The 24,765-nt window shown below is 37.1% G+C and overlaps 1 protein-coding gene across 2 annotated transcripts in view; it reads left to right on the forward strand.

Moving 5' to 3' along the window:
* The window catches only part of SLIT2 (slit guidance ligand 2), a 273,323-nt gene that overhangs the window by 167,094 nt on the left and 81,464 nt on the right, over positions 1-24,765 (forward strand). For both annotated transcript variants that reach the window (XM_075023755.1, XM_075023766.1), the window contains exons 6-9: positions 1,338-1,409; positions 5,344-5,415; positions 8,169-8,332; positions 10,689-10,827. In XM_075023755.1, the coding sequence (XP_074879856.1) occupies positions 1,338-1,409; positions 5,344-5,415; positions 8,169-8,332; positions 10,689-10,827 (447 nt within the window). The remainder of the gene's footprint in view (positions 1-1,337; positions 1,410-5,343; positions 5,416-8,168; positions 8,333-10,688; positions 10,828-24,765) is intronic.

A 24,765-nucleotide genomic window follows, 5' to 3' on the forward strand; every position in this document is an offset into this window, starting at 1 on the left:
TTTATTCCTGTGCAGTAGTAATTCAGATGAAAAATATGGATGAAACTAGAAGAACTTTATAGAAGTTGGTACATTACATTCAACAGTGGGTGTGATGATTTATTAATAAAGTAAAACATTATCATAGATTCAGAAGAATCACAGAAAATGCTTTAGTAAAAGCCTCATTAGTCCTGCTAGCTAATACATAATTGAAGACGGAAGGCCAGAGTTCATTTGTATTTTGTTCATTTTCTTAGTATTGTTCACACACATTTACTCATATATATTACCTGACACTGACAAGTTACCGGCTTGGAGAAGATCTTCTGGTTGTTTAAAGTGAGGTTGTATCATCTTTGCTTTGCGAGTCATGCCCTGAAATGCCTAAGACGTGTGGCAGTATTTATAGGAAAAGCTTTTATCGGTGGAGAAACCGTGACTTTGTATTTGCATGGTTGTTAATTTCAGCAGACTTTTTTAACTGGGCAGTATGTACTGTATCAATGTTTTGAATTGAAAAGGTAATAATATCCTTCAGAGAAATGAATGTAAATTTTTCATAACTTAATACTCAATGATTAATAATGTATAGGATGGATTGCTGAGCTTTACGTCCAGAATTCAAGTGCTCCGCTACAACATCCTATCTGCATGTATTTGCAGAGAGCACAAAGTACGTAGAAAACCACACACTGAAGGTTACAGCAGAAATACTAGTTCCATTTGGAGCAGAGTTAAAGGAGATAAGTAACCAAGTATGTAAATACCTTGGACACTATTATTTCTACATTCAGAAATATTCTAGAAGGTAATTATTCTAATTCCCCCCTGCACCTCCCACCCGGGCCAGGCGTGCACGCACACAGAGAGACCCCTAAAAGCGGTGTCTCTCGCCGGTCCCTGCCGCGGCGGCTGGAATTAACATGCAGCTGGGCTGCTCTGATAAATGGATTCTGTTAGGTCACCGAGGGGATGCGTGTGACATTAAGTGATTTACCGTCCTTTACCTTAATGAAATTGTTTCAGCAAGATGACGCTGAGAGCTTTTAATGGATAGCTTTTCTTGATGTAATGAAATTGCATTCCTTTGGCATTTAATATAAGGTGCAGTTATTATTTACTGGAGCTTTCCCAGCGCTGCTGTTTTGCGCAGACAGTTCAGAACAAAAAGGGATTTCTGTGGCAGCGTGCAGGCCAGCATGCTGTGTGACGGTCTCGCGCGTGCTGTTCGCGTATTCGCAAGAGCCTTTCCGTTAGCGCGGCCTAGCTCCGCCGGCCCTTCGGGAGGCTTCCTTTGCACCCGACGCTGCCAGCCCTCGTCTCCCTTACAAATACCTTCCTAATCTGTTTAACAGGCAACTGGATTACAACCAGATCAGCTGTATTGAAGACGGGGCGTTTAGGGCTCTGCGCGACCTGGAAGTGCTGTAAGTATTCCTTGTATCTCTGACTTGTAGCCGGAGCTCAGTATCTGGGGAGTACTAATGTAAAAGCTTATCTACGAGCTGCAGCCTGGTGTCAGGATGGTCTAGTGAAAAGATGTCTTAAAATAATCCACTGTGATGTGCTATAAAATGGTAAAAAGATGTGGAGAGGCAGAGATAGTCCTTTACTCTGCAAGACAGCCATTAAACACAATTTAAAAAAAAAAACACAACAAAAAAAACAGTTGGCAGATACTGTAAGAAAAGAATATATTTCCTTTTAAAATGGGGGGAGGGGAGTATTAATGAATGCCATTAATTGTGTAAATCATCCATCACTGTTGAAGTGCTGAACATTTTCAGGATTGCCTTTGTTGTATACTCTGACATCAATTTGATCTTTCAGATTCTGTTTAAGGAAAAATATACTATATATATTTGGCAATCTGGATGTTTTTAAAGAGGCACTTTTCTATCAAACACTCCTGTTATGTGTTAAGGTGTTTAGCATGTCCATGTTAATTGTGGGGTTTTTTAACATCTTAAATTTCATGTGTATAAATATATATATGTGTAGGAAAATATCTTTTTCATGTCACTGAAGGTTAGTATTGCAATACTCTTTTGAATACTTTTTCTCACTGTCTCAAAGTGGCCATCAGTGAGGTTAAAGGTAACAAAATTATCATCAGTGACCCCTGACCTGAAAATAGTTACTGTAATGAGCAAAGTGCCTCAGTTCCCAAAGAATCTGAGGCACAGGACACATTCCTGAAATATTTGCTCTGTCAATCAAAATGTCACATTTTTTCTGGGCTTTCTGCATTAAGAGAAGTGAAGGACTGTGTATCAGTGAGTTACTTCATGTTAGTTTGAATTGTGCTTGGTAAATCACAACAACTTGAGGAGGGTGAGGAAGGGGTTTTTTGCTGTGGTGTTTGTGGGGGTTTTTTTTAAGATTCTGAAGTAAAGAAGCTTCTCTGGCAATAGATAGTGTCTATATGTCCAAGAAACTAAAGAATATGTGAGCTGATGGTGGTAAAGTTTTTTATTATCGAGCAATAGTTGGTCATACTTACGAGTGAATGAATCTGACAGCTAATTTTTTTATTTTTTTTTTTTACTTTGTAATCATAGAATAACAAGTCTATTGTTAACTTTACAGTATAATGCCATGTAAAATGTACTGTGGGTTCAATATTACATCTAATTGTGACATTGATGAATTGTTGGTTGTCTGTCAGTAAACCCAATGTTGTGTAAGATTTTTATCTTTGGAACTCATATATATGACAGAATAACTTTTCCAGTGATGTCTTAATTTGGTTATTAAGTTTTTTAATACAAGCCTTTCTTTATAATTGGAAGTGTTAAATGTGTGTTTTAAAAAAACCAATCAACTATTTTCTGCATTTTTTAGTGCTTGCAATTTTTACTGTTCTAAAAAGGTCATCCTTGCCAGTTGAAGTCAGTGGTAGAATTTTCACATGAATTTCAATGAATGCAAAAAAGAAAAGAAACTCCTAAAATAATAGTCTGCTGAAAAAGTAGGTAGTTAGAATTTTGTGACTGAATATACATAGAATATTAGCATTGCTCAAATATACAACTAAATGTTTACTATCTTGAATTATATCATAAGCAATGATGTAAAGATTAAGTTTTTTAAAAATTGACATAGATATTTCAAACACTACTGAAGATTTTGTATCTAATTCAGCTTCCTTTCCAAAATGGCTTAAAGAATGAAAGATAGTAGATCAGACCATACTGTATATGCACTGAGGAGCAAATAAGACTACATATGTTGTTTCCATTTGGAGTTAATTATTCTATCTAAGCACAGAATGTGTGTATTAGTTCAAACTGCAAGTATACGATAAAGCTTTTAAATAGGTTGTAATCCTGTTCAGTGACAGTTTGAAATGTGTACCAAAGTAACAGGTCTTATATATTGGTTAAATAATTGCAGAATCTTACAGGCTGTTAGTGTTAAAGATACAAAATCAACCTGAAATCTGGACAATTCTGGAAGACGAAAATGATTATAGGTATAATCCTCCCTATGAATTTCTGTGAAATTTTATTTTTCCTTTTTCTATTTCTTTCTTTCTTTTTTTGTTTTTTAATAAGAGAAAATCAGACTATGGGAAAATATGTAGTGCTGTCATATTAAAAAAATTAAAGTATCTAAGAAATGAAAAAAATGTCTTTCAGTCATCATACTTTGCAATAGTATGTAACACTTAGGTAAAGGTATTGAGCCAACTTTTTTTTTTAATTACATCTCTGTAATGAAATCAAGCATTTTCATCATTAGGTAGAAATAGTTATGAAAACTATTTAGTTCCTTATGTGTGTATCCCTTACATCTACTCCTGATATTTTTCTGCACCCTTCCAAAAATAAATTAATAGCTCATGTATACAATCAAACATCTGAAATTGAAAATTAAAACATTTGTAGATACACCTTCTTTAAACAGCTAACAGATATGGAAATAAGTACTGATTTCTATTCCCTTCATTGAAAAGATACGATTTCAAAACCTTGTAAGAAGTTATGCAGGAAGAACTATGGGAGCTGGACATTGTAAGAAAATCCTGCTAAGATTTACTGGTTGTCATTTATTCATTAAGACACCTTTCCTGGATATACCCACTTGGCCATTTTTTGTTGTTTCATTTTTGTTCTGTTTTGAAAAGGGGCATGATTCTCCCTTTTTCTTCTTTTGATTATTCTCCTTTTTGTTTATGTAGCCCTAAGAGCACACAGGGGAGATTCCTTATGCACAGTGAAGTAAACATTTAGGACATGGAATGAGTAAGCACACAAAGGTAAAATGCAGCACATTGCACCAGTAATTAATTGCTTGGTTATTGTGGAGGTGTATAGCCTAATCCTGTTCAGGGTGCTGTGGATTTATCTTTCTGTGTTTAAGGATCAGAGAGGACTTAAAAATTTATTCAATACGAGCACAAATTATACCTTGTGCTTTAAAAAAGAAAAAAGGAAAAGGTAAACCTCTTTTTGTTTCAAAAGGGTAAAAAGCTTTGGTTAGTGGAAATTATTATTTATTAGTGCCATAGTTATATGTTTAAAATCTCAGAGCACATTCTCCATTCTGCTCAAGTGAGTAATCTCTAAGCCAAAACTGTAAATTCTATCGCTTGTTTCCTTGTTCTGGAGTCAAGCTTGTTTGCATTTTATTTGCAGCCTAAAGACAATATTTAACTGCAGGATCGTTCATAAAGTTTCATTATCTTTACAAACTACACTTACCAAGTATGATGGCTCTGTGCTAGCCAATAATTGGCTAAGATTTTTCCTAGTTCCTATCTCAAGTTCCAGGCACCTTGTCTAAAATTTATTAGTTTGCTGAAGTATTAAAATTCCTGACTCCTTTCATCGTATAGCAGAAACTCCCTTATTGTTCATGCAGCTCCGGATCATCTATAGCAACTCTGTTCCATATAAAAACTAATTGCAGCCCAGAGTTAATATTTTCCTAACACTCCTGAAAAAACAGGCAGTTCTTGTATCCTCTATCAAAAAATATGGACTCTCAGAAGCTAGAAAGAGAAACCAGAATCCTAGAATCAAGGCATTTTCTCCAAGAACTCTCTTTTTTACATCAGGATGACAAGCTTAGCTTGAATGCCATAGATGTTCTCAACCTTGGTGGGAGCTCCTTTTGAGTGAATCATAGGTTACTGGGACCTCAGATTACTTAGGACTGTTAATGGAATTGTCAAACCATAGTGTTTTACCAGGGATTGAGCAAGGAGGAAAAGTATATCTAAAGGCCTGTGTTTTTTTCCTGATAACCATCCCTAAAAACAGTACACCATGATCTTCATTAGCTATGCCTTTTTAAAAAGTGTAGTAAATGTGACATAACTGTAACATGTTAATATGCCTTTTCTTGACTTTGCAGCACTCTCAACAATAACAACATCACTCGACTGTCCGTGGCAAGTTTCAACCATATGCCCAAACTTAGAACATTGTAAGTAGTCCCACTGAACCTGGCTGCTATTTTTATCAGACCAGTGTATCATTTTTACCTCTGTCAAGTTTTGTCAGTGGTCTATAAATAAGTATACAGGCAAAGAAAGCATAAGCTCAATAAAGAAAAAGAGGTATCATGAAGTTGATGAGTGTGAAGTCCGTGTGTGTGTGTATGGCAGCTAATTCTGAATGGTGAAGCTAACAGGTGACCCCAAAGCTGATACTTGGAGCTCAAGAGATAAAGAAGCAGTTGCTTCCTTCTCCATCAGCTTTTTTAGGATGTGGGATGAGTAAGTCTATGAAAATGGTTTCATGGCCTTTTCCGTACTGGGTTTTCCATAGTGAGTATTTAGTCACAGAAGAGCTTCACCTTCTAACAAAAAAGATGAGGGCGAGAGGGATTCTTTTTTACATGTTACAGCTGTGTAGAGAAAGAAATTGATGTTTTCTGAAAGTCAAAAATTTGTTTTACTTTGAGCTATTGAATGGGTCACTTTTCATTTAGGAACATGGAAGAATCTTTGATTGGCTGTCAGATTTGATAAATGGGAAATCTTTATGCTTTTATTACTGTACTGCTAGCAGACCTAATTAAACTAAACTGGCTCTCCAACATTTTTTGTAACATAAAATTATAGCATCATCCGGTAGTGCTATTATAATTAAAGTTGTGTCAGCATTTACAATAAGGTCCCCATTTTTAGAGGTTATGACTTTCACAGAAGAACACTTCAGGCTTCTAGAACAAAACACAGTGAAAAGAGTGTGTATGCAAGTAATACAATTTGGGGTTCTTTCTTTTGTATGTTTATACTGAACTAAGAATAAATGTATATATTTTATTGAGTGGCAAAAGCAGAATATATCAAGGTTTAGTCCTGAGACTCTCTTTCAAACAGATTTTCCAGTGACGTGGGAATCAAAAATGAATGGGATGTTTCTATCAGAGTTCAAGAGTAGCTCTTACTGTTAAAGAACTACTTTTACAAAGAGCCTGTCCATTTTCTTTATGCATGTTGGGTTGCACAACTGTTTTGAAATCAGTAGGGCTATTCACTGAAGTTAACATACCATTCGTAACTGAAGAAACTTCATGCAGGTGAGTAGTTCTGTTGATTTCATAACAGAATTGTAACTATTCTTGCTTGGACAAATACAAGAGTACTTAAATAGTGCTGACCATGGGCTTTTGGTGGCCTCAGTTATATTTTGAGACTAGAATCTCATTCCATTCTTTCAGGCCTGAGACTTGAAAACATGAATGTCTGTACCTCTTTCAAACCCTCAAATACAGTTTATATTCTGAACCACAAATTACAGTGAACCAAATTAGCAACATTTACACTTTTTTTGGTGGGATATTTAATCTTTTGAAAATTTATTTTAGAAACCAAAGAAAATGGACACACAGAGTCCTAGATTATAGCTGTAACATCCCATTTGCAGTCAGAATATGCTTGTATAACCATATTGATTTCAGCGGCATTAGTTCTGATTTGCAATGGTGTTCTTGCCTACAGCTGGCCACAGATTGTACTGAATGAGTGTGCTGTATTGTGAGCTATGTTTGCAAAGCAACCACCCAAGAATTAGTACAGGAAAATATATTGCCTTTAATTTCTAGTCATTTGGGAGGGGCAAGTTAAAATCTTTTGTTTATGTTGGTTACACATTTCATGTTGCTTTACAGTTGTTGGGGGTTTTTTAATGGATTAATTAGTCCCCTTGTCTAAATTCTGATTTTCTTGCACTTTCTTTCCAGTTACTTAGTTAGGATTGAGCACATCAGCTAAAAAGGACCAAAATGACATTACTCTGTTATGGATGATTCTGAGTAACGATTTGATTTATAGCTGTGGGCATCCTTTTCTGTAGTTTGACAAAATGTAAGAGCCAGAGAAAAGTAAGAGCCAGAGAAAAGTAATTTACCTAATTTAGTGAATACATTTGTCTGATATTTTATCAATGGCAAAGTGCTTTTTGCCACTTGGCAAGGAGCCACAGTCTTATGTTGGACCCTGCCAACAGAGGCGACTTACTTAATTCCATTGCTTGCTGCCATTTGGTCTTTTAATTTCAGGCATTGCTTAGAACGTAGGTCCCTAGGAGCCAAAAGCAGCTAATCCCCCTTTCTGTGATTAAACAAAAAGAGAGGAAATCAGAAAAGGGATGTGAAAGAAGGTGGTTTATATTGAGTTATTACTCTGTCTTGTTCAGCAGAAAATGAATATGACCTGTTAAAGAGATTTTGCAGGCTGTTTCTATAGAGACTAATAATGGCCAGACTTACAGATATATCTAATTGGAAACCAAATCTTTTATTAAGTCTTTTTTCTGACAGTATATTAGTACTATAGGGCAATTTACTTGAGACATTTTTGTCTTATTCACTATTTGTACAGATCTGGACTAAAGAGTCCCACGGCAGCTTTCAAGCTCTTGAATATTTACTTCTTTCTTTTAGACAATAGAAAAGAAACTACAGATAGGTTACTGTATTAGGAAGCCTTCTTTTTTTCTTCCAATTAAATAGACCACAAATAAAAAGTAATTTTGCCGCTTGTATAGTTCCTTTTATTAGCATTTATCTCCCAGACTTCCAATGAAAGATGTGAAAAATTGATTCCTCATTAACAATTTTTATTAATAAATTGGCATAGTTGCTTGCTGAAGGGGGGGGCTGGGCAAATTGGTTGCTTTTCTGTTTGTTCTTCCTAATTTGAAGGTATTGACGTGTTTCTTTCCATGCAGTCGTCTTCACTCCAACAACCTCTACTGTGATTGCCACCTGGCCTGGCTGTCCGACTGGCTGCGGCAGCGGCCACGGGTCGGTCTCTACACCCAGTGTATGGGGCCGTCCCACCTCCGGGGACACAACGTAGCCGAGGTCCAAAAACGGGAATTTGTCTGCAGTGGTAAGGGAAACGTTTGCTCACCGAGTCCTGTTTTAAAACGCACCTACTGACAGCTTAGCAGTGATTGCTAGGGCTGCGTGTTGACTTTTGCTAGCTTTTGCATAATCCAATCATTAATGTTTATTAAAAAATAAACTAATCATTTTTATTGCTATTTGTACCTTGTGTGTGGGTGCTTCTGTCCATACAAATTTTGTGTAAATGCCGCATTCACATAGATTATATAGCCTTCTAAAAGTGTAATTATGGGGGAGAGATGCGGAAAATGAAATAAAAGGTGCACTGACTGAGAACATAAGGCCTTTAGTAATAAGGAATTATTCTTTTTTAACTTAACAGCTTGTTGCTTTTTCTTGTTGTTATTTTCTGCAGTTTAAATAATACTCTGAATCCCTAAGTAACTTTCTGAATGTAATTAGTGTGCTTTAGTACATCAGGTTATTTTCTGATATGAAATAATGAAATGACTAACAGTTCGTTACTAATCACATTTTCTCTATTCAATTTTTTTTTCCTTTATTCATATCTTCTAGATGAGGAAGAAGGCAAGTTTATCTTTCTTATTTAAATATTTTTAGACTCAGATTGAAAATTTTCTGTAAACTTTGTCTACTGTTTCAAGTTTCCTCAAAAACATTAAAAACCAGCTGGGATAGAGCTATATGTCTTTTCAGTGATTCAGCAGGGTTGTTTCTACTGGTTGATTTTCTGCAGAACCCCAGAAGCCTATTGCCAAAAATGCCAAAATTTGCACAGATCTATGCTTTTAAGAGTTTTATGGAGAGCACAATGTTTTGTCCTTATTATACAGCCTCTGACATCAAAGTGTAAGGTGCTGCCACCTTTGCATGGCAAATGCTAACAGTATTGCTACTATTGATTCTGCCTTTATGTACACTTAAAAGGGTTCCTAACAAGATCACTTCATGTATCTTATTTGTAAATGGTATGGCTGCAGAGCCCAAGTGTCAAGACCAGTTTTATAACTTGGTTCTTATAATGCAGATTTTGAGGAAGGGGAATAACCATGTTTTGTTTAATAAATGCAGGTGAAATATTTCCTGTCTGTTAGTATAAAAAGACTAGTTTGTGTTACTAGTTTTGGCAGCTGCTTGTACTTTTGTAACATGTACATAAATGTGAAATCAAATTATTATATTGTAAACTACTATCTCAAAAGACTAACCTTTTAGTAATTTAAAACTCAAGCAGTTGTTATTTGAAGTTGTAAGTAGGAACAGCACTGGCTGCAGCTTACATTATCAATGTACCCTTCCTATGTTAATATATGACATTAAATATAGTGAGAGAGATCTTACATTAAGTTGTGGTTTCATAGTTAAGAAGGGTTTTTTTCCCTGAGAATTTCAAAATAGTCTCTAGCTTTTTTTTACCTTAATAAAAAAAGAAAGAAAAAGAGGGCTTCATGCCTTTCTCATCCCTTTGTGCCTTTCTGTATCATTACAAAACAGCAATTCTGTATCACTAAATTGATACAAGAATGAATGCATTATGATGTTATAAAATGTGCAATCTATCTACTTGCAGGAAAATATAAGTAGTTGCTTACTTTCTAAAACATACCTAAATATGAAGTGATTATGTTTCAATGCAATTATAAATGCTGAGTTTAACATACAGCACAAGAACTTGGCGGGGAGAAGAGGGGGTTAGAAGTCATGTAAATTAGCCACCTGAGTTAGTAAGAATATTAGATTGTGGGAGGAAGAAGTCTGCTGAGCTGACACAAAAGAGTGAGAGTATGAGCTCTGAAGTAAAGCTTTTATTTTAAATTTTTGAGTGACTGAATGAAAACATCATAACTCCAAAATTCTCTGTAAGCAATATGTAACTGAAGGACTATACTCAAATAAGTATTTGCAGAACAGGACATAACTAGCAGGACACCTTCAGTTTTTATAACAAAGTTCATTCATTCTGTTGACATGCATTTTTAATATTACACAAAATTCTGAAAACTAAATAAATCAGTAATTAGTTTTTTTAAACCACCGAATAAATAAAGTATACCTGAAGAATGCATCACACTTAGTCTTCTTTAACAAGATGATTTTGAATGTGAGTTGCTAAAGAAGTTGAAAAATGATGGATGTGATGCCTGCACAGTAGTTGAGCATTTGTCTTTCATCTCTCAGTATTGTGTCAACTTATTGGTATTAAGTGGGTATTTAAATTCAGGCAATTCAAAAGTATTGATAGGCTACAATGTTTATTTTCAAAGTTCTGTATTAATTGTTTCAAGACAGTGTAAAATGTGATGTTTTACTGTTGAGGTAAACTGGACTACTGTTTGACAGTATTGTGCAACTTTAGGAGAAACTCTTTTCCTTTGCAGGTCACCAATCCTTCATGGCTCCATCCTGCAGTGTCTTGCATTGCCCTACTGCATGCACCTGTAGTAACAACATTGTGGACTGTCGTGGGAAAGGCCTTACTGAGATCCCAACGAACCTTCCAGAAACCATTACTGAAATGTGCGTAATCTGACTTTTTTTTGATGAACTTGCAGAAAACGTTTTTTTCCTATGTATTCATTTTTGTTATTTGTATAAATTCTTGCATTATATAGGGTAGGAATTTTGGAATACTCATTCAAATTCAGATCTAAAAGGAATATGCAGGTATATGAAAATATTTAAGACCTTTATGTTCTGAGTTAGTTTTGTATGTACTATTCACAATCTGTAGTGAAAAAACTGCATTCTGAGTTGGTTTTAAAGAGTTCAGGAATGCTTGCTTTTCTGCAAGTGAGTGGCTTTTCACTGCAGGCTATAAACCTTGTTGCCTTCAGGGTTGCTCGCTGTGCTGGTTTTGGCTGGGATAGAGTTAGTTTTCTTCATAGTAGCTGGTATGGGACTATGTTTTGGATTTGTGCTGGAAACAGTGTTTGTCAACAGGGATGTTTTCATTACTGCTGAGCAGTGCTCACACAGAGTCCAGGCCTGTTCTGCTTCTCACCCCACCAGGGAGCAGGCTGGGGGGCACAAGGAGTTGGGAGGGGACACAGCCGGGACAGCTGACCCCAACTGACCACAGGGATATTCCACACCATATGACGTCATGCTCAGCAACAAAAAGCTGGGGGAAGAAGAAGGAAGGGGGGGGATGTTCATAGTTATGGTGTTTTGTCTTCCCAAGTCACCATTACGCGTGATGAAGCCCTGCTTTCCTGGAGATGGCTGAACACCTGCCTGCCGATGGGAAGTAGTGAATGGATTCCTTGTTTTGCTTTGCTTGCGTGCATGGCTTTTACTTTACCTATTAAACTGACCTTATTTCAGCCCAGGAGTTTTCTCACTTTTACTCTTCTGATTCTTTCCCCCATCCCACTGTGTGGGGAGTGAGTGAGCGGCTGCGTGGGGCTGAGCTGCCTATAGAGGTTAAACCATGACAGTTGCCTTCAGTCACTTAATTCATCAGACGCCCTATTAGAGAAGTGTAACTTTGCATGACAAATCAGCAACTTATTCCACCCATAATAAATATTCTGCTAAAGCAATATCCTTGGAGGGTAATCTGCAAAGGCAAAAGTAAGGTGGCTGAATGGAATCTGTGGTATGGATGTCATGTGAATACCATGTACCTGTGAATAGAAAAGCATGTATGCTGATAAGGTTGTGTGACAGGCCATATATAGCAGAAACATTTACAAAAAGTACAAGCATGTCCTGACCGTAGAGCAGAGTTGTAGCACAGGTGCTACAGGGCCTGCAGGCTTCAAGAGCGATGTGGCTGAGAGGTTGTGTGGGCCCAGAAGGAAAGTTATTGCTACATTATCTTCTGTGCAGGGGAAGAACAAAAGCAAAAGGTGAGCTTGCTGACAAGATGGGCAGGGACTCAGCAACATAAGCATCTTTCTACACTGGGGATGGCGAAGGCAGGGTTTTGGAAGGGAAGCTGGGAGTTCCCTTTAGGGAAATAGTGGGAAAGTAGCTGTGCCAGCAGCCTGATAAGGATGGTCTCGCTAGAAGTGATTTGGAGAGAGTATTCAGAATAAAAAGCTTGTAAGCACCTTGATGATATAAGATGATGTTAAGAATTTCAGATAAGGGAGGCGAGGGGAACAGCTGCCTGAAGTGAAAGGGAAGAGGTCTCCTGAACATAGATCCTGTTGTACATAAGATCTTCTTGAAAGTTTAAAAACAGGCCTCCACAATGAGATTTTAAAAGGTTAAGTAGAATTTAACAATTTTAAGGCAATATCTCATGGCTTGTTGATATCTGACCTGTCTTTTTGAACTCCACAGAATTGGAACTACTGTGGTTTCTTTTTAGGATGTGAATAATAATCACATCTGTCAGTTCATTATTACTGCTGTTAAGACTGACATGGCTGACCCTACCTGACCCAATTCAGTCATTCAGCTATATAATACAAACACTTCTTCTACCTTTCACCCCTCTCAGAAAAATTCCTTTGCTTGCAAATAAAGTGACTACTTCAGAAAATCCGTGCACAGTGCCTGAGAAGGCTGCACAGACTGTTTTCATTATTTAATGAGTTGTATACTGGCTTTTTTACTTGCATATGTACAGCTGTGTGCGTAGAGGAGGAGGAAAAATATTGCAAGAAAGAAGTAGGGAATATGTCTCAAACATTCCCCACTATATTTCTGCTGCTAGCCACTGGAGCTAACCACTGAATGGTGATTACAGACACTGGATGACTGACTTTTTCATCACTGTCTTCTAGACCTACATAGGTTAGTGGGGGTATGTGCTGTTAACATCTATGCTTCCTTGAGAAATTCAGTACTAGAGATTGCAAGGGTGTTCATGAATCTTTATTTTAAGTACCATCACTCCCAAAGAAATGACAGGATGTGGGAGCTACTAGTTGACTCTGAATCCACTGTTAAAAGAAATGAGCGTAAGGTAAAAGCAAATGGGAATTTACAGGATGGAAAGGTGTTTTCCACTATGTGTTCATTATACTTTCTATGTAAGAAATGCTGGTGAGTTTTAAGCATGGACTGGTATGATCTTCAGCAGTTTATTGGCCTGGAGAGTAAAAGCAACTGCATAACAACACCTCCAGCATTTGGCTAAGCATTTAACAGATTGCAAACTGAAGCTCAATGTTTCCTGCTAGGCTAGGCAGTGTTCAGATCCCAGAGTGAGGACTTTTCACAATCCGAGAGCCATAATCCATTGATGTAGATAAATATGTATGTGTGTGCTCAAATAAATATATACTTAATTCATATATAAATATATAAATATAGCACAGTATATATACTATACTGTGCTATAGTGTTTATAGTTTGTAGTGAAACAGTGTAAACTATCTGTTATCTCTCTGTATTGTATCTAGTTTGTAAGTGCTGGCTAAATAAAATGCAGATCACAGTATTTTGCACAGTTAAATAACACCATTCATGCCATAAGACGTGAACATACATTTATTCAAAAGCCGGCACAAGAAGAGATAGAACATTAGAAAGCCAAACTTTAGTAATTATTTTATATTAAGCAGATATATACCAGTGAATGCCAATGTGATGAGAAAACTGAACTTCAGTGATTGACTTAGATTTTGAGTAAAGCAGATAGAAGGAGTGGGATATGATTTGGGCCAGTGGTAGGCTGCGCTTACCATACAGTGAGAACAAAACTTTCCACTTGAGTGGAAGCTAAGGAGAGAAATGTACAGGAAAAGAAAGAAATAAAGTAAGACCCATGAAAGGCTCTGAAACTGAGGGATAAACTGAATGGAAGAATTAGAGTAGAGGATCTCGTGAGTATTTGATGACAATCACATGATCTTTGCTGCTTCCTTGTCAATAAGTTGAAGAGGAGTTGGAATTTTGACAAATAAGTATATTTCAATGGTTGTATGGGGAAAGCTTTACACTATACTGGTTGCTTTAATGTGAGGAGAATAATTGGTGATAGTTCTTTTATGATTGTCATGGGTGGCAGTTATACTTACCATCTTAGCATTGAAGAGAATGGGAGAGAGAAAAGAGGTTGGAGAATGAGTGGTTTATAGAGGAAAAAAGGTTTTACCGGTAATGAAGTGAGGGAATTCTATAAGACTGGATCAAACCAGCACTCTACTCTGGCCAGTAGCCTGTATCAGCTGAAGAATGTTTTGGAAACAGCAATATACAGCTTCAGAAGTAAAACACCAATAGGACAAATATTTTCCTTGCTCCCAATGTCTGTTGGGGTTCTTTTTCTGAAACTTGGAAAACTTTAAGGAAAAAAAGGTTTTCTTTGAAACATCCAATCTGCTTTAAACCCTATTATGTTCTTAATCTTCATGTTATTTTAAGCCAATAAATTTGGGGGGAAGCGGTTGTGCTACAAATCTCCCAGTTTAAAATATAGTCTTTTAAAATTGCACTAATTTTCCTTTGTCTTTGTAGAGGGAGGGAAGATGCATTCAGGTTCATAATTTATCCTGCCACCTTCTATTTTGCATCCCACCCTTATGCATCTCTTCTCTAAACTGTTCCAAGTCCGTTCAATGTTTTTGGGTGCCAAAACCTTCCATCTTAATCTCCTCCTTTTTCTCTGAACTCTTTGTTTTCCAAAATTTTTTGACCTACAGTGACCAGAGTTGAATACAATATTCCAGATCATAGTGAACCATCACTTTATATTAACGGAATTCTAGTTTTCTTTCATTTGCCTTTTGCAACCTAATACTCACTTGGTTTCTTTAACTGCCAGTACACGTTGCACCATGTTTTCCGTTGAACTACCCATGAAGAGTCCTAGGTCTTTTATCTTAGTTTTTACAGTTTTGCCAGGAACCAGAATTGCATAGATGTAATCCTTTTATTCCATCCACAAACATTTCTGAGCATTGAATCTAGTTGTATTTTACTTTTTAAAGCTGATCTATGAAAGACTTCAGTCCTCTCTGCTTTTAAATAACTTCAACATGCAGAAGGATTGTGACATTGCTTTATTGTTACCATACAATAAAAAGTGTTTTAAAGCTTCATTTTTAAAGAAGTACTTTGCAACTGTTGCTTATAGCAACCCCATGAGATTAGATTAGAAAGAATGATTGTATCCCATAAAATAATCTTGGTTTTCACTTATTCCTTATGTGATAGTGTTGTCAGTATGCCACAATAGTAGCAGACAGCATTTGAAGAGAGGAGACCATGCTGTCAGAGTAGTGTTGAGAAAGCTGAGGAACTGCTGAACGCAAGGCAGAAGGGTATAGTGAGTACTGTATTTCCACCACCATTATACAGTTCACACACACATGACTTTATTATCTTAATCACCATTTTAAGTTCATGCTTTGGCAGGACCTCTCCAGTTCTTGGGGAGAAAGGGAAAGAGAAATGAGCTGGTTCCCTGTTGTTTTCTGAAGGATGTACAAGCTTCAACAGCCAAATTATTATTTATTCACTGATTTTTATAATACCACCATGACCAGATTCGCACAAACACCACAAGAAAATTGGCATTATACTTCTATTTTACACATGCCACATGTTGTCCAGTCTTTTCAGTAGTTTTTCATATTTGTCAATCTTTTTCTGCATTTTCAACTGAACATTGTCATCTGATTTTCTAAACATACTTCATTGCCAGGAACATCTGAAAAATCCATAATACTTTCAAATTCCCTTACTCTGGACAAGTTTCTCTGCCCCACAATGTTGTCACCTGTTTGTAGGCTGTATTTGCAGAAACTGGTGCTGTGTACTACCAACTTGTCATGTTATGCTTCAGCTGACTTCATGGTCCACAAACACCTCTGCTGGCTACATCTTTCCTGCCTTTTGTCTTTGCTTTATTACATGTGATGTGAATAACCTTTTCCTGTGAGGCTGATACTAAACTTTATTGTCAGCTCTCCTTTATGGAGATGCTTAAAATTTGACAAATTATTTTTGTGACATTTCCTTTTTTCCATCTATTTCTGCCTCTTATTTCTTTGTTCTTATGTGTATAGCAGGTTACTCTTAATAAGAATATTTAGGTTTTTAAGGCCCATAATCCCATTATCTTTTTCTTGAGGTTCTTGTGAAGTTTGCCTTCAACATATGCTCGTGGCTTTGTGATGTTTTGCCATGTTCTCTGTCCATTTCTTCCATCCTTTCTCTCAGTGGGAAGCTTGACCTCATTCAACTCCTCAGTACACTATGAAGCACTGATTTCTTCCTCTTTGCCCAGCACAGACTTCCTTTAGATAAAATGTTGTCTGATCTGTTTCTGCATGAAAATAATTAGTATTCGTTACATTGTCAGTCCATCTGGACAATGCTGCTTAAAATCTAAGTGGTGTTAATAATGTTGTTATTCTCTGTCCTTCTGGTGTATATCATTAAACTGCAGGTTTAAAGTGTACATTCCATGTTGAAAATTATATACTTTTTTTTTTTTCAGGGGGTTGATAAATTAACCTGTATCTAAATAATGTGCTTAAAAACCATTTAAATGGAATATTGAATTTCTTAAGTATTAAACATTGGCAGTTTCAATTGAGTAAGATTTTGCATGATGAAGCTCTGAGTTAGCGCTTCCAGGAAAAGTAAAAGAAAAGGCTTTCTGTTTAGAGTCTAATGCTGATGTCATGACTTTGCATTGCCTCGATAGTTCTGCTGAACAACTGTTTTGGGATGACATTTTAAGACAGTAGGAGCTGTCAGCTCTGCTGATGGCTACTGCTTCTGTAGCAGAGCTGGCAAGGAGACTATGTGCTTGCACTGCACCGCAGCCTCCCTGTCTCTTGAGTTTGGTGTAATAGCCTAAACCACTGAGGAGAATGAGTTTGCATTGGAAGCTGAAGTGGTTGAGGAACGAGCAGGCGTTCTGTGATGGTGGGAGCAGGAGGAGGCAGAGCCAGTCGCCAAAATGCTGTTTCATTCCAGTGCAGTTGGATTTACCAGCGAGCATCAGGGTATTGCTGAGAGGGTTTTGTCATACTGCTCTGTCTGACTTCTCAATTGGTGCAGAAGTCAGTTGGATAAAACTAGCAATTCCTGTTGTATGAAGTCAATTAGTAGGCAATGCATTGTCTGCCAAGTGCCTCTTGGGAAGATGCCTTCAGTAACAGGACTGCTTATCTCCAAATAGCTGCCAGTGAAAATGGAAGGAGAATAAAGCCTGCGGTGGTCCTCTCTTTTTCCCTTCTGGCATGATAAAGCTCAAAGCAAAATTAAGTAGTCAGCATCTCAGTAAATGTAATTCTTAATCTTTATTGACTTAGTACAATTGTATCTGTACCAGTTACACCCTTTCTGAAAAATTAATTCTCCTCTTTATTATCTAAATAAACTCACTACAGCTAAATAAGAATACCTAAGCTTTTCTTTTCAGGGTCTGTCTGATCAATGTGTTATTACTTGAGAAAGAAATACTTCATATTCCATATATATTTTAAAAAACAAAGTGATTGGTTGAGCACCGAGACTCCCCCAGTTTTAGTGCACTTACTAATCCTGCAGGAAGCACAGAATTAAAAAGGTGCACAGATGCACCTTTACCATTGGGCCAAATGAAAAAGTTTCATACAATGAGTGACCTGCAGAAAACATTTACTGGCTGGATGGATGAGCCCACAGGGTTATGGTGAATGGAGTTAAATCCAGTTGGTGGCAGGTCACAAGTGGTGTGCCCCAGGGCTCAGTATTGGGGCCAATTCTGTTTAATATCTTTATCAACGATCTGGATGAGGGGATCGAGTGCACCCTCAGCAAGTTTGCCCATGACACCAAGTTAGGCGGGAGTGTTGTTCTGCTCAAGGGTAGGAAGGCTCTACAGAGGGGTCTGAACAGGCTGGATCGATGGGCTGAGGCCAATTGTATGAAGTTCAACAAGGCCGAGTGCCAGGTCCTGCACTTGGGTCACAGCAACCCCATGCAGCGCTACAGGCTTGGGGAAGAGTGGCTGGAAAGCTGCCCAGCAGTGAAAGACCTGGGGGTGCTGGTCGACAGCCGGCTGAATATGAGCCAGCAGTGTGCCCAGGTGGCCAAGAAGGCCAACAGCATCCTGGCCTGTATCAGAAATAGTGTGGCCAGCAGGAGCAGGGAGGTGGTTGTTCCCCTGTACTCAGCACTGGTGAGGCCGCACCTCGAGTCCTGGGTTCAGTTTTGGGCCCCTCACTACAGGAAAGACATGGAGGTGCTGGAGCGTGTCCAGAGAAGGGCAACCAAGTTGGTGAGGGGCCTGGAGCACAAGTCTTATGAGGAGCGGCTGAGGGAACTGGGGCTGTTTAGTCTGGAGAAAAGGAGGCTGAGGGGAACAGGCTGCCCAGGGAAGTGGTTGAGTCACCATCCCTGGAGGTATTCAAAAAATGTGTAGACAAGGCACTTCAGGACATCCTTTAGTGGACTGGATGATCTTAAAAGTCTTTTCCAACCCAAATGATTCTATGATTCTATGATTTTGGGAACTTTAAAAAATTTCCCATAGTCCTATTATATTAATGTCTGTATTGTAAATGTTGTCAGGCAAAATAAATTGCCCATAAATGTTACATGCTAATAGTCTTCAAACTTTTGTTGTTTAGTGTGCCTTACTTTATCCTTTTTCCATTGGCTTAAGCAAAGCATGATACATTATTCATTCATTAGAAACATCATGATTCGAGTTGATTTAGATTTTGTTGTTTAAACCTCTCCCCTTTTCCAGAAATTTTTATGGGATGCTCTTTCATTGGCATGTTCATTCTATTGAGCTTAACCAACTCCAGTAGTCTAATGCACCTAGTGATTTCCTCCTTTGTCATACAGCTCATATATTAAAGGCGTTAAAGGTCATTCTTAAGTTTCAAAACTATTACTTTAATTGGTTTTAGAAAGTATAGCCTTTCTAATGGTGATAGCATTTATCAGCCTCTATGCAGGCATTCCTTCCACATTTTAGTTTTTCTGCACCATTAATCTCTTTTCACTTGGTTGCATTTTAGAATTCACCTTCTGCGTGAAAATTCTTTGAATGATCGGCAGAAATAACTCTGGTTCCCTTCAAATAGAGACTTTTTGGCACGTGTTCAAACAGACTATCAGAAACCTTACAAACAGTGACCCAGCAGCAATTCTATTAATTGTACTGGTACCTTCTCTCAGAATGGTGTGAGTAAGTGACAGGCTCTTATTTCAAAAGAAGAGGCCAAGAAGCCATTAATGAGCTAGACTACCTTGTGAAAATGCTGCTCTTACATTCTTCTGATTTTTCTCTTCTCTTCTATGTCTTGAACTACCAATCAAAGTGGTTCTAAAACCTCTTTCCTTACTGTAGTATTATGAATAAAAGAAAATAAATGCAATAAGTGTTTCCAGGGTGGGGGGGATGCAGAACTACCTGCTCTGATGACCACAGCTTTGTATAAATGATTATTTAAGCAAACAAGCATGGAATTAAGTTGATTTTTGTTTATATTAAAACCATTTAAGTAATCAAAGCAAGGACTTAATTACATTTGCTTCTTTTTTAGGATAACAGTAACTACAATGGTGTTTTGGTGAGGAGGAAGGTTTGCTGGATGGGCAACAGTTGTATAAATAATTTTAGTCTTTGTAAGGGGCAGAAAAGACCCTAAACCCCACAATACATGAAATGAAAAAACCATATAGGAGCTAGGAATTTTAACAGTTCACCTTCATAATCCAGTGTAGTGAAAAGTCACTGACTTCCTAATTACTATGACCTTCAATAAAAAGTTGTCCTTTCTTATGAATGGAGTTTTCTAATGTTTGATTGCTAAAACTAGAAGCTGTACAATTGTTTCATGATAACTTTATTTACATTTCCCATGAGTTTCCTGATCTGTCTCCTCAGTATTGTCTCGTCATACCTTCCTGATTTCTACTATTTTTCTTCATGTTTTCATCTTCCTCCATCTAATTCTCCCTTATACTTTGTTTTCATAAGTCTGTTGATTAATGATTGTGTATTATGCCAAGCACTCAACTACATCTTTGTGAGCTGTGTGATACTAAGCAGGATTAAAAGCTCCTGAGATTGCTTCTCACAGTAACACTCAAATTATATTAACAGAGAAGGGGGGAAAAAAATGAAAGGGAAAGGAGAGAAAGGGGAAAAAGAAGAAGGAAAAGAGGGGAAAGGAAATGAGATCTGACAGAATTGAACTTGACAGATGGAATTAACCAAGACAGAGTGACGAGCGACCTGATCACACTGCAGACACTGGGGAAGTGCTCTGCGTAAATGCAGAATTCTGTCTGAGAACTGGGAGCTCTGTGTATATATCATTTCCAAGCTAAGTTTGGCATGTGTACAGTTTCACCATTTTTGTTGTCTTTTAAAATTCATCCTTAGCTAAAAGTCCGAAGTATAGCCTTAAATAAATAGCTATTGAACAGAGAGACTTTTACATTGAGATGCAAAGATGCTTCTAAGGATGACCCTTTACAGAGAAAAGTCACTTGGAAAGGGTTTAGGCACATTTACTGAAGACAGTTCAAAGACTCACATAGAAGGAAAACTGAAACGTCGGAGATAAGGCAGCTTTCTCTATTTTTAGCAGCTCAAAGTGTGATTCAGCTATCTACAGTAGCCTGACAGAAATGAGAGCAAACCCTGCATCTTTGCAGCTTGAAAGGAATGGGTCGGAATGCTGAGGGGAGGATGCAATAGGTTACGAGACATTAAATCGATGATTGCTTTCCAGTGTCTGCATTTGTTTCGGCTTTCTAGTTTAACTCAAAACATTGGTCTTTTTAGGACTTATACAGAATGTTAGCTCATAAATATAATTTACTTCTGAAACAGTTATGCTGTCAGCCAGAAGTCTTGCACATCCAGTGAAGTTCTGGAAAGGTTTTGCCAAGTTGGTTTCTATATATACATATGTATAGATAGTCATTGGTCTTGTTTCACTATGTATTGTTAAGATTTTTAGTAGGTTGCAAGAATCCTCTATAACAGTATCTATCTTTTTCCAGAAAATATACTAACCTTCCCGTGCTAAATAGATACATCTCTTTGGTCTCACTATAAAATGTTTCACAGTCATTTAATTATTCTTATGGCTCTTTTTGAAACTGTTCTGATTTATCAAAATCTTTTCTTAATTCCTGACGTAACAAATGCATACAATACTGCCAGTGTATGCAGGTATCAAGTGAAAAGATGATGTCTACTTATGGATAAAAAAATTAATTATTATATTATTCAGTTGCTTCTGAATACTGATACATACTTTGGTCAGTAGGAAGCTAGAAAAATGTGCCAGTTTTTGAATTTTCAGAAATTGCTAGATTGAGATAAATTGCATTAAAAGATACATAAGTACCTTGTGGAGACATTACCATCTTCTAAATGCCCCTTTGACAAAATCACATGATCTGACTAACATTTTCTCAGCTCTTAATCTAACATCCTAAACTTTTGAGCAACTTCATATAGCTGCCATGTTTTTAAAATTAACTTTTCTCATACATGCTTCTCTTCAACTGTACTTCCTGTGTACTTTTCTTCAAATCTTTTCTTATCTTCTTCCCTTCCCAAAGGTTTTTAAGACCAATGTGTTTTTAAGACCAATCCTGACTAATGGATTGGACTTGATATTCAAAATTTTACCACTGGACTGGGGAGGCATTCAGATTGTTCAGTGAAATATAGCACTTATGCTTCTGTTTTGCTTAAAATTTACTGCATCTTAATGTCCAGAAGCTTATATCAGAGTACCTGATTGTTAGATGCATTATTATTAGTTATAATGTATTAGTTATAAGCTTATCTTTTTCCTAGAAGTTTGTTCAAAAGAATCACAGGAGTATGGCTTTAGATATGGAGGAGGACCAAAAAAAGTTTCCTAATGAAATGGAAATATCTGGTGCAAAACATCTGACATGAAACTAAAATTTAGTATCAATATACACTGTGACTGCATTTTTCCACATTCTGCAGCACCTAATTTTAAAGGCGATCCCTGGTCGTGTTTAGGCTGTTAATGCAAATATGGCTATTAAAATGATTTGAAAGTCTTTGCATGAAAATAAACCTAATACTACTCCACATTTTTACTAGAAAGGTTTTATGACTTGCCACTCCCTGTTGTAAGTGACACTCGCTTTAGACTGTCATCTGTGGCATCAGTGATGTGAATACAGTTCTCTCTATATACTTTTCTTTGATTGTGGGAAGGTCATTAGTTCTTAGCAAAGCCAGTTTTTATGCCCATTGCAGTATAAAACAAAATGGTTTGTTTGCTTTATCAAAAATGTAGAAATTTGCTAAAATCTTAACATCATTCATATGATATATGCATGTAAGCACACAATAATTACATGTGAATAACGAAAAATGCATTGAATAAATGTGAAACAAATTATAATTGGGTAAAGGAATCTATTGAGGTATTGATTTCTTTACCTTAATATATTTAATTTGCCGATGCAGATTTCACTGAATTACATTTAACTTATCTTGGGGATTCCTGCCTTAATATTTCTCAGGCAAAACTTAAAATATATTCCATTTGACTGCCTCAGAAATAGATGGGTTTACTAATTTGATAGCTAATCCTGTCTGCTTAGCACACACGAGAGAAATGATTTGTCATGCTTTTACTCAAATATCTTCCTAATCTGAAAATTACTGGTAAATCATATGCCTTTATGCTTTACAAAAAAAAAACCAAAACCACAACTTTCTTATTTAGTTGTCAGACATTTTTGTAGGTAGAATATTTAATCTGTTCTTTATCAGCATGTGTTCTATGCTGCCATTGTTCACATCTTCGACTTTCTTCATACCCTTGTGTCCTATCTTAAAAACTAATTAAATTCAGAGGACAGAGGATAATTTCAACAGTCAACAGGACATAGAGACACAGAACACAACTGGACAAGAAACGTGAAAACAGTGCTGGTTTCCAGAGACACTGGAAGTGGGTGCTGGCCAGAATGAACACCATTCCACTTCTGGGTGTTTTGTGCAAGTTTCTGGTGGGTATTGAAGTAGAGGCGACACCTTGAGGGACCTCTTTGACTCTGCCAAGGGAAGGAATATAACTCAAGAATGGAATAAATGAAAATTATGGGGAAAAGCATGAAGGGAAGCTGGAGAAGGCCCATCTAGCTCTTCCAGAAAAACCCTCATAGATCTCTGACAGCTGTGCCACGCTCCAAAGGTGTTGTTACTCTTAGATTTTATTTTCACATATGGCTCTTCACTACTGATAACTTTTTCTCAGCAATAATGTGTGAATTTACTGTAAAGAAACTATGGATCCTGACTTTTCACTATTTTGTGTTTCATCATCCATGGAATGCTTTCTTCATTATTTACATGTTGTTAAATACATAGTCCAGCAAGCAGCAACCACTTGTGAAAAGTATTCTCAGTTAAAAAAACTTCATTTAGATTTTTATGGCAAGTTTATGGTCTAAGTTCATGTATTGTTTAACAGGTAGCAAGGACTCCTGCCACACTGCCAGTCTTGCACAACACTGGGATTCTCAAGCTAGTGTTTCTGCTCAGTGAGAACAGGTTGACAAGTCACTGCTTGTGATAAGCCAAGAGTATAGCAGGATTACATCTATTTTTTTTGTGAATTTAATACAATTGTTCTGAATAGCTCAAGTAGTTTTTGTAGTATAACAACCCTCATCAAAAATGGGCTAATTAGAGAGGCTTTAACTTGACTCTAGGTAACTCAGGCTAATTGCACTGCTGCTGCACTCTGACAGATGCCAAAGTACTGAGCAAATAATTCTTTAAGCAGTGGTGCATTTTGCCTACACCCTGAATCTGTAATAATTAAGGAACGTAAAGCCTATCATCATTAATGGTGCTGTAGGGTTGAGAGCATGGGATGGCCCCTTCTGTGATGAAAAATTAAACAAGTGCAGGTTTGGGACTTGCTTTTGAGTAAATGCGATGAATTGTTTAATAGCTTTAGAATGACAATTCTTTTTACTTTTTTGATGTAATGCAGACTAAGGAGTCATCTGTCATTTACAATCAATCCCCTGAGGAAATATTTGATAGAACAATTAGACTGGGTGTTAACAGTTTGGCAAGCTTTAGGGCAACAATGACAGTGATTCTTTATATGCAAATATTTAGGAAACTGTCAACCAGATTTATTAATACACAGAATTAGAGCCTGAAATTCTAAAGTGCAAGTAATACAGTTGTTCAAAATACATCCTTTGTTTTGTTAGACATGGATGATATCACAGATTTCAACAGAATTCTGCTGCCGAAGTTAGAAGCGACATTTAGTGGATATAAGCACTCTGGAGGTGCAGTTGTTGAGAAAGAAAAAAAGGTACTTTGTTTAATAGCCTCAAGGATTCCTGTAGCAAAGGGAGACCATTACTGTTTCCTGATTTTAAAAACAAACAAACAAAAAAACCCAAACCTGGCAGATGTTGCATATGATAAGAGATGTGTTGGCTGTGTATTGCAGTTCTTCAGATTCAGGAGCTGCGCTGAATCCCATCACTGAAATCTATTTTCTGTTT

The sequence above is a fragment of the Buteo buteo genome, chromosome 1 (genome assembly GCF_964188355.1).
Source record: "Buteo buteo chromosome 1, bButBut1.hap1.1, whole genome shotgun sequence".
Lineage (NCBI taxonomy): Eukaryota > Metazoa > Chordata > Aves > Accipitriformes > Accipitridae > Buteo > Buteo buteo.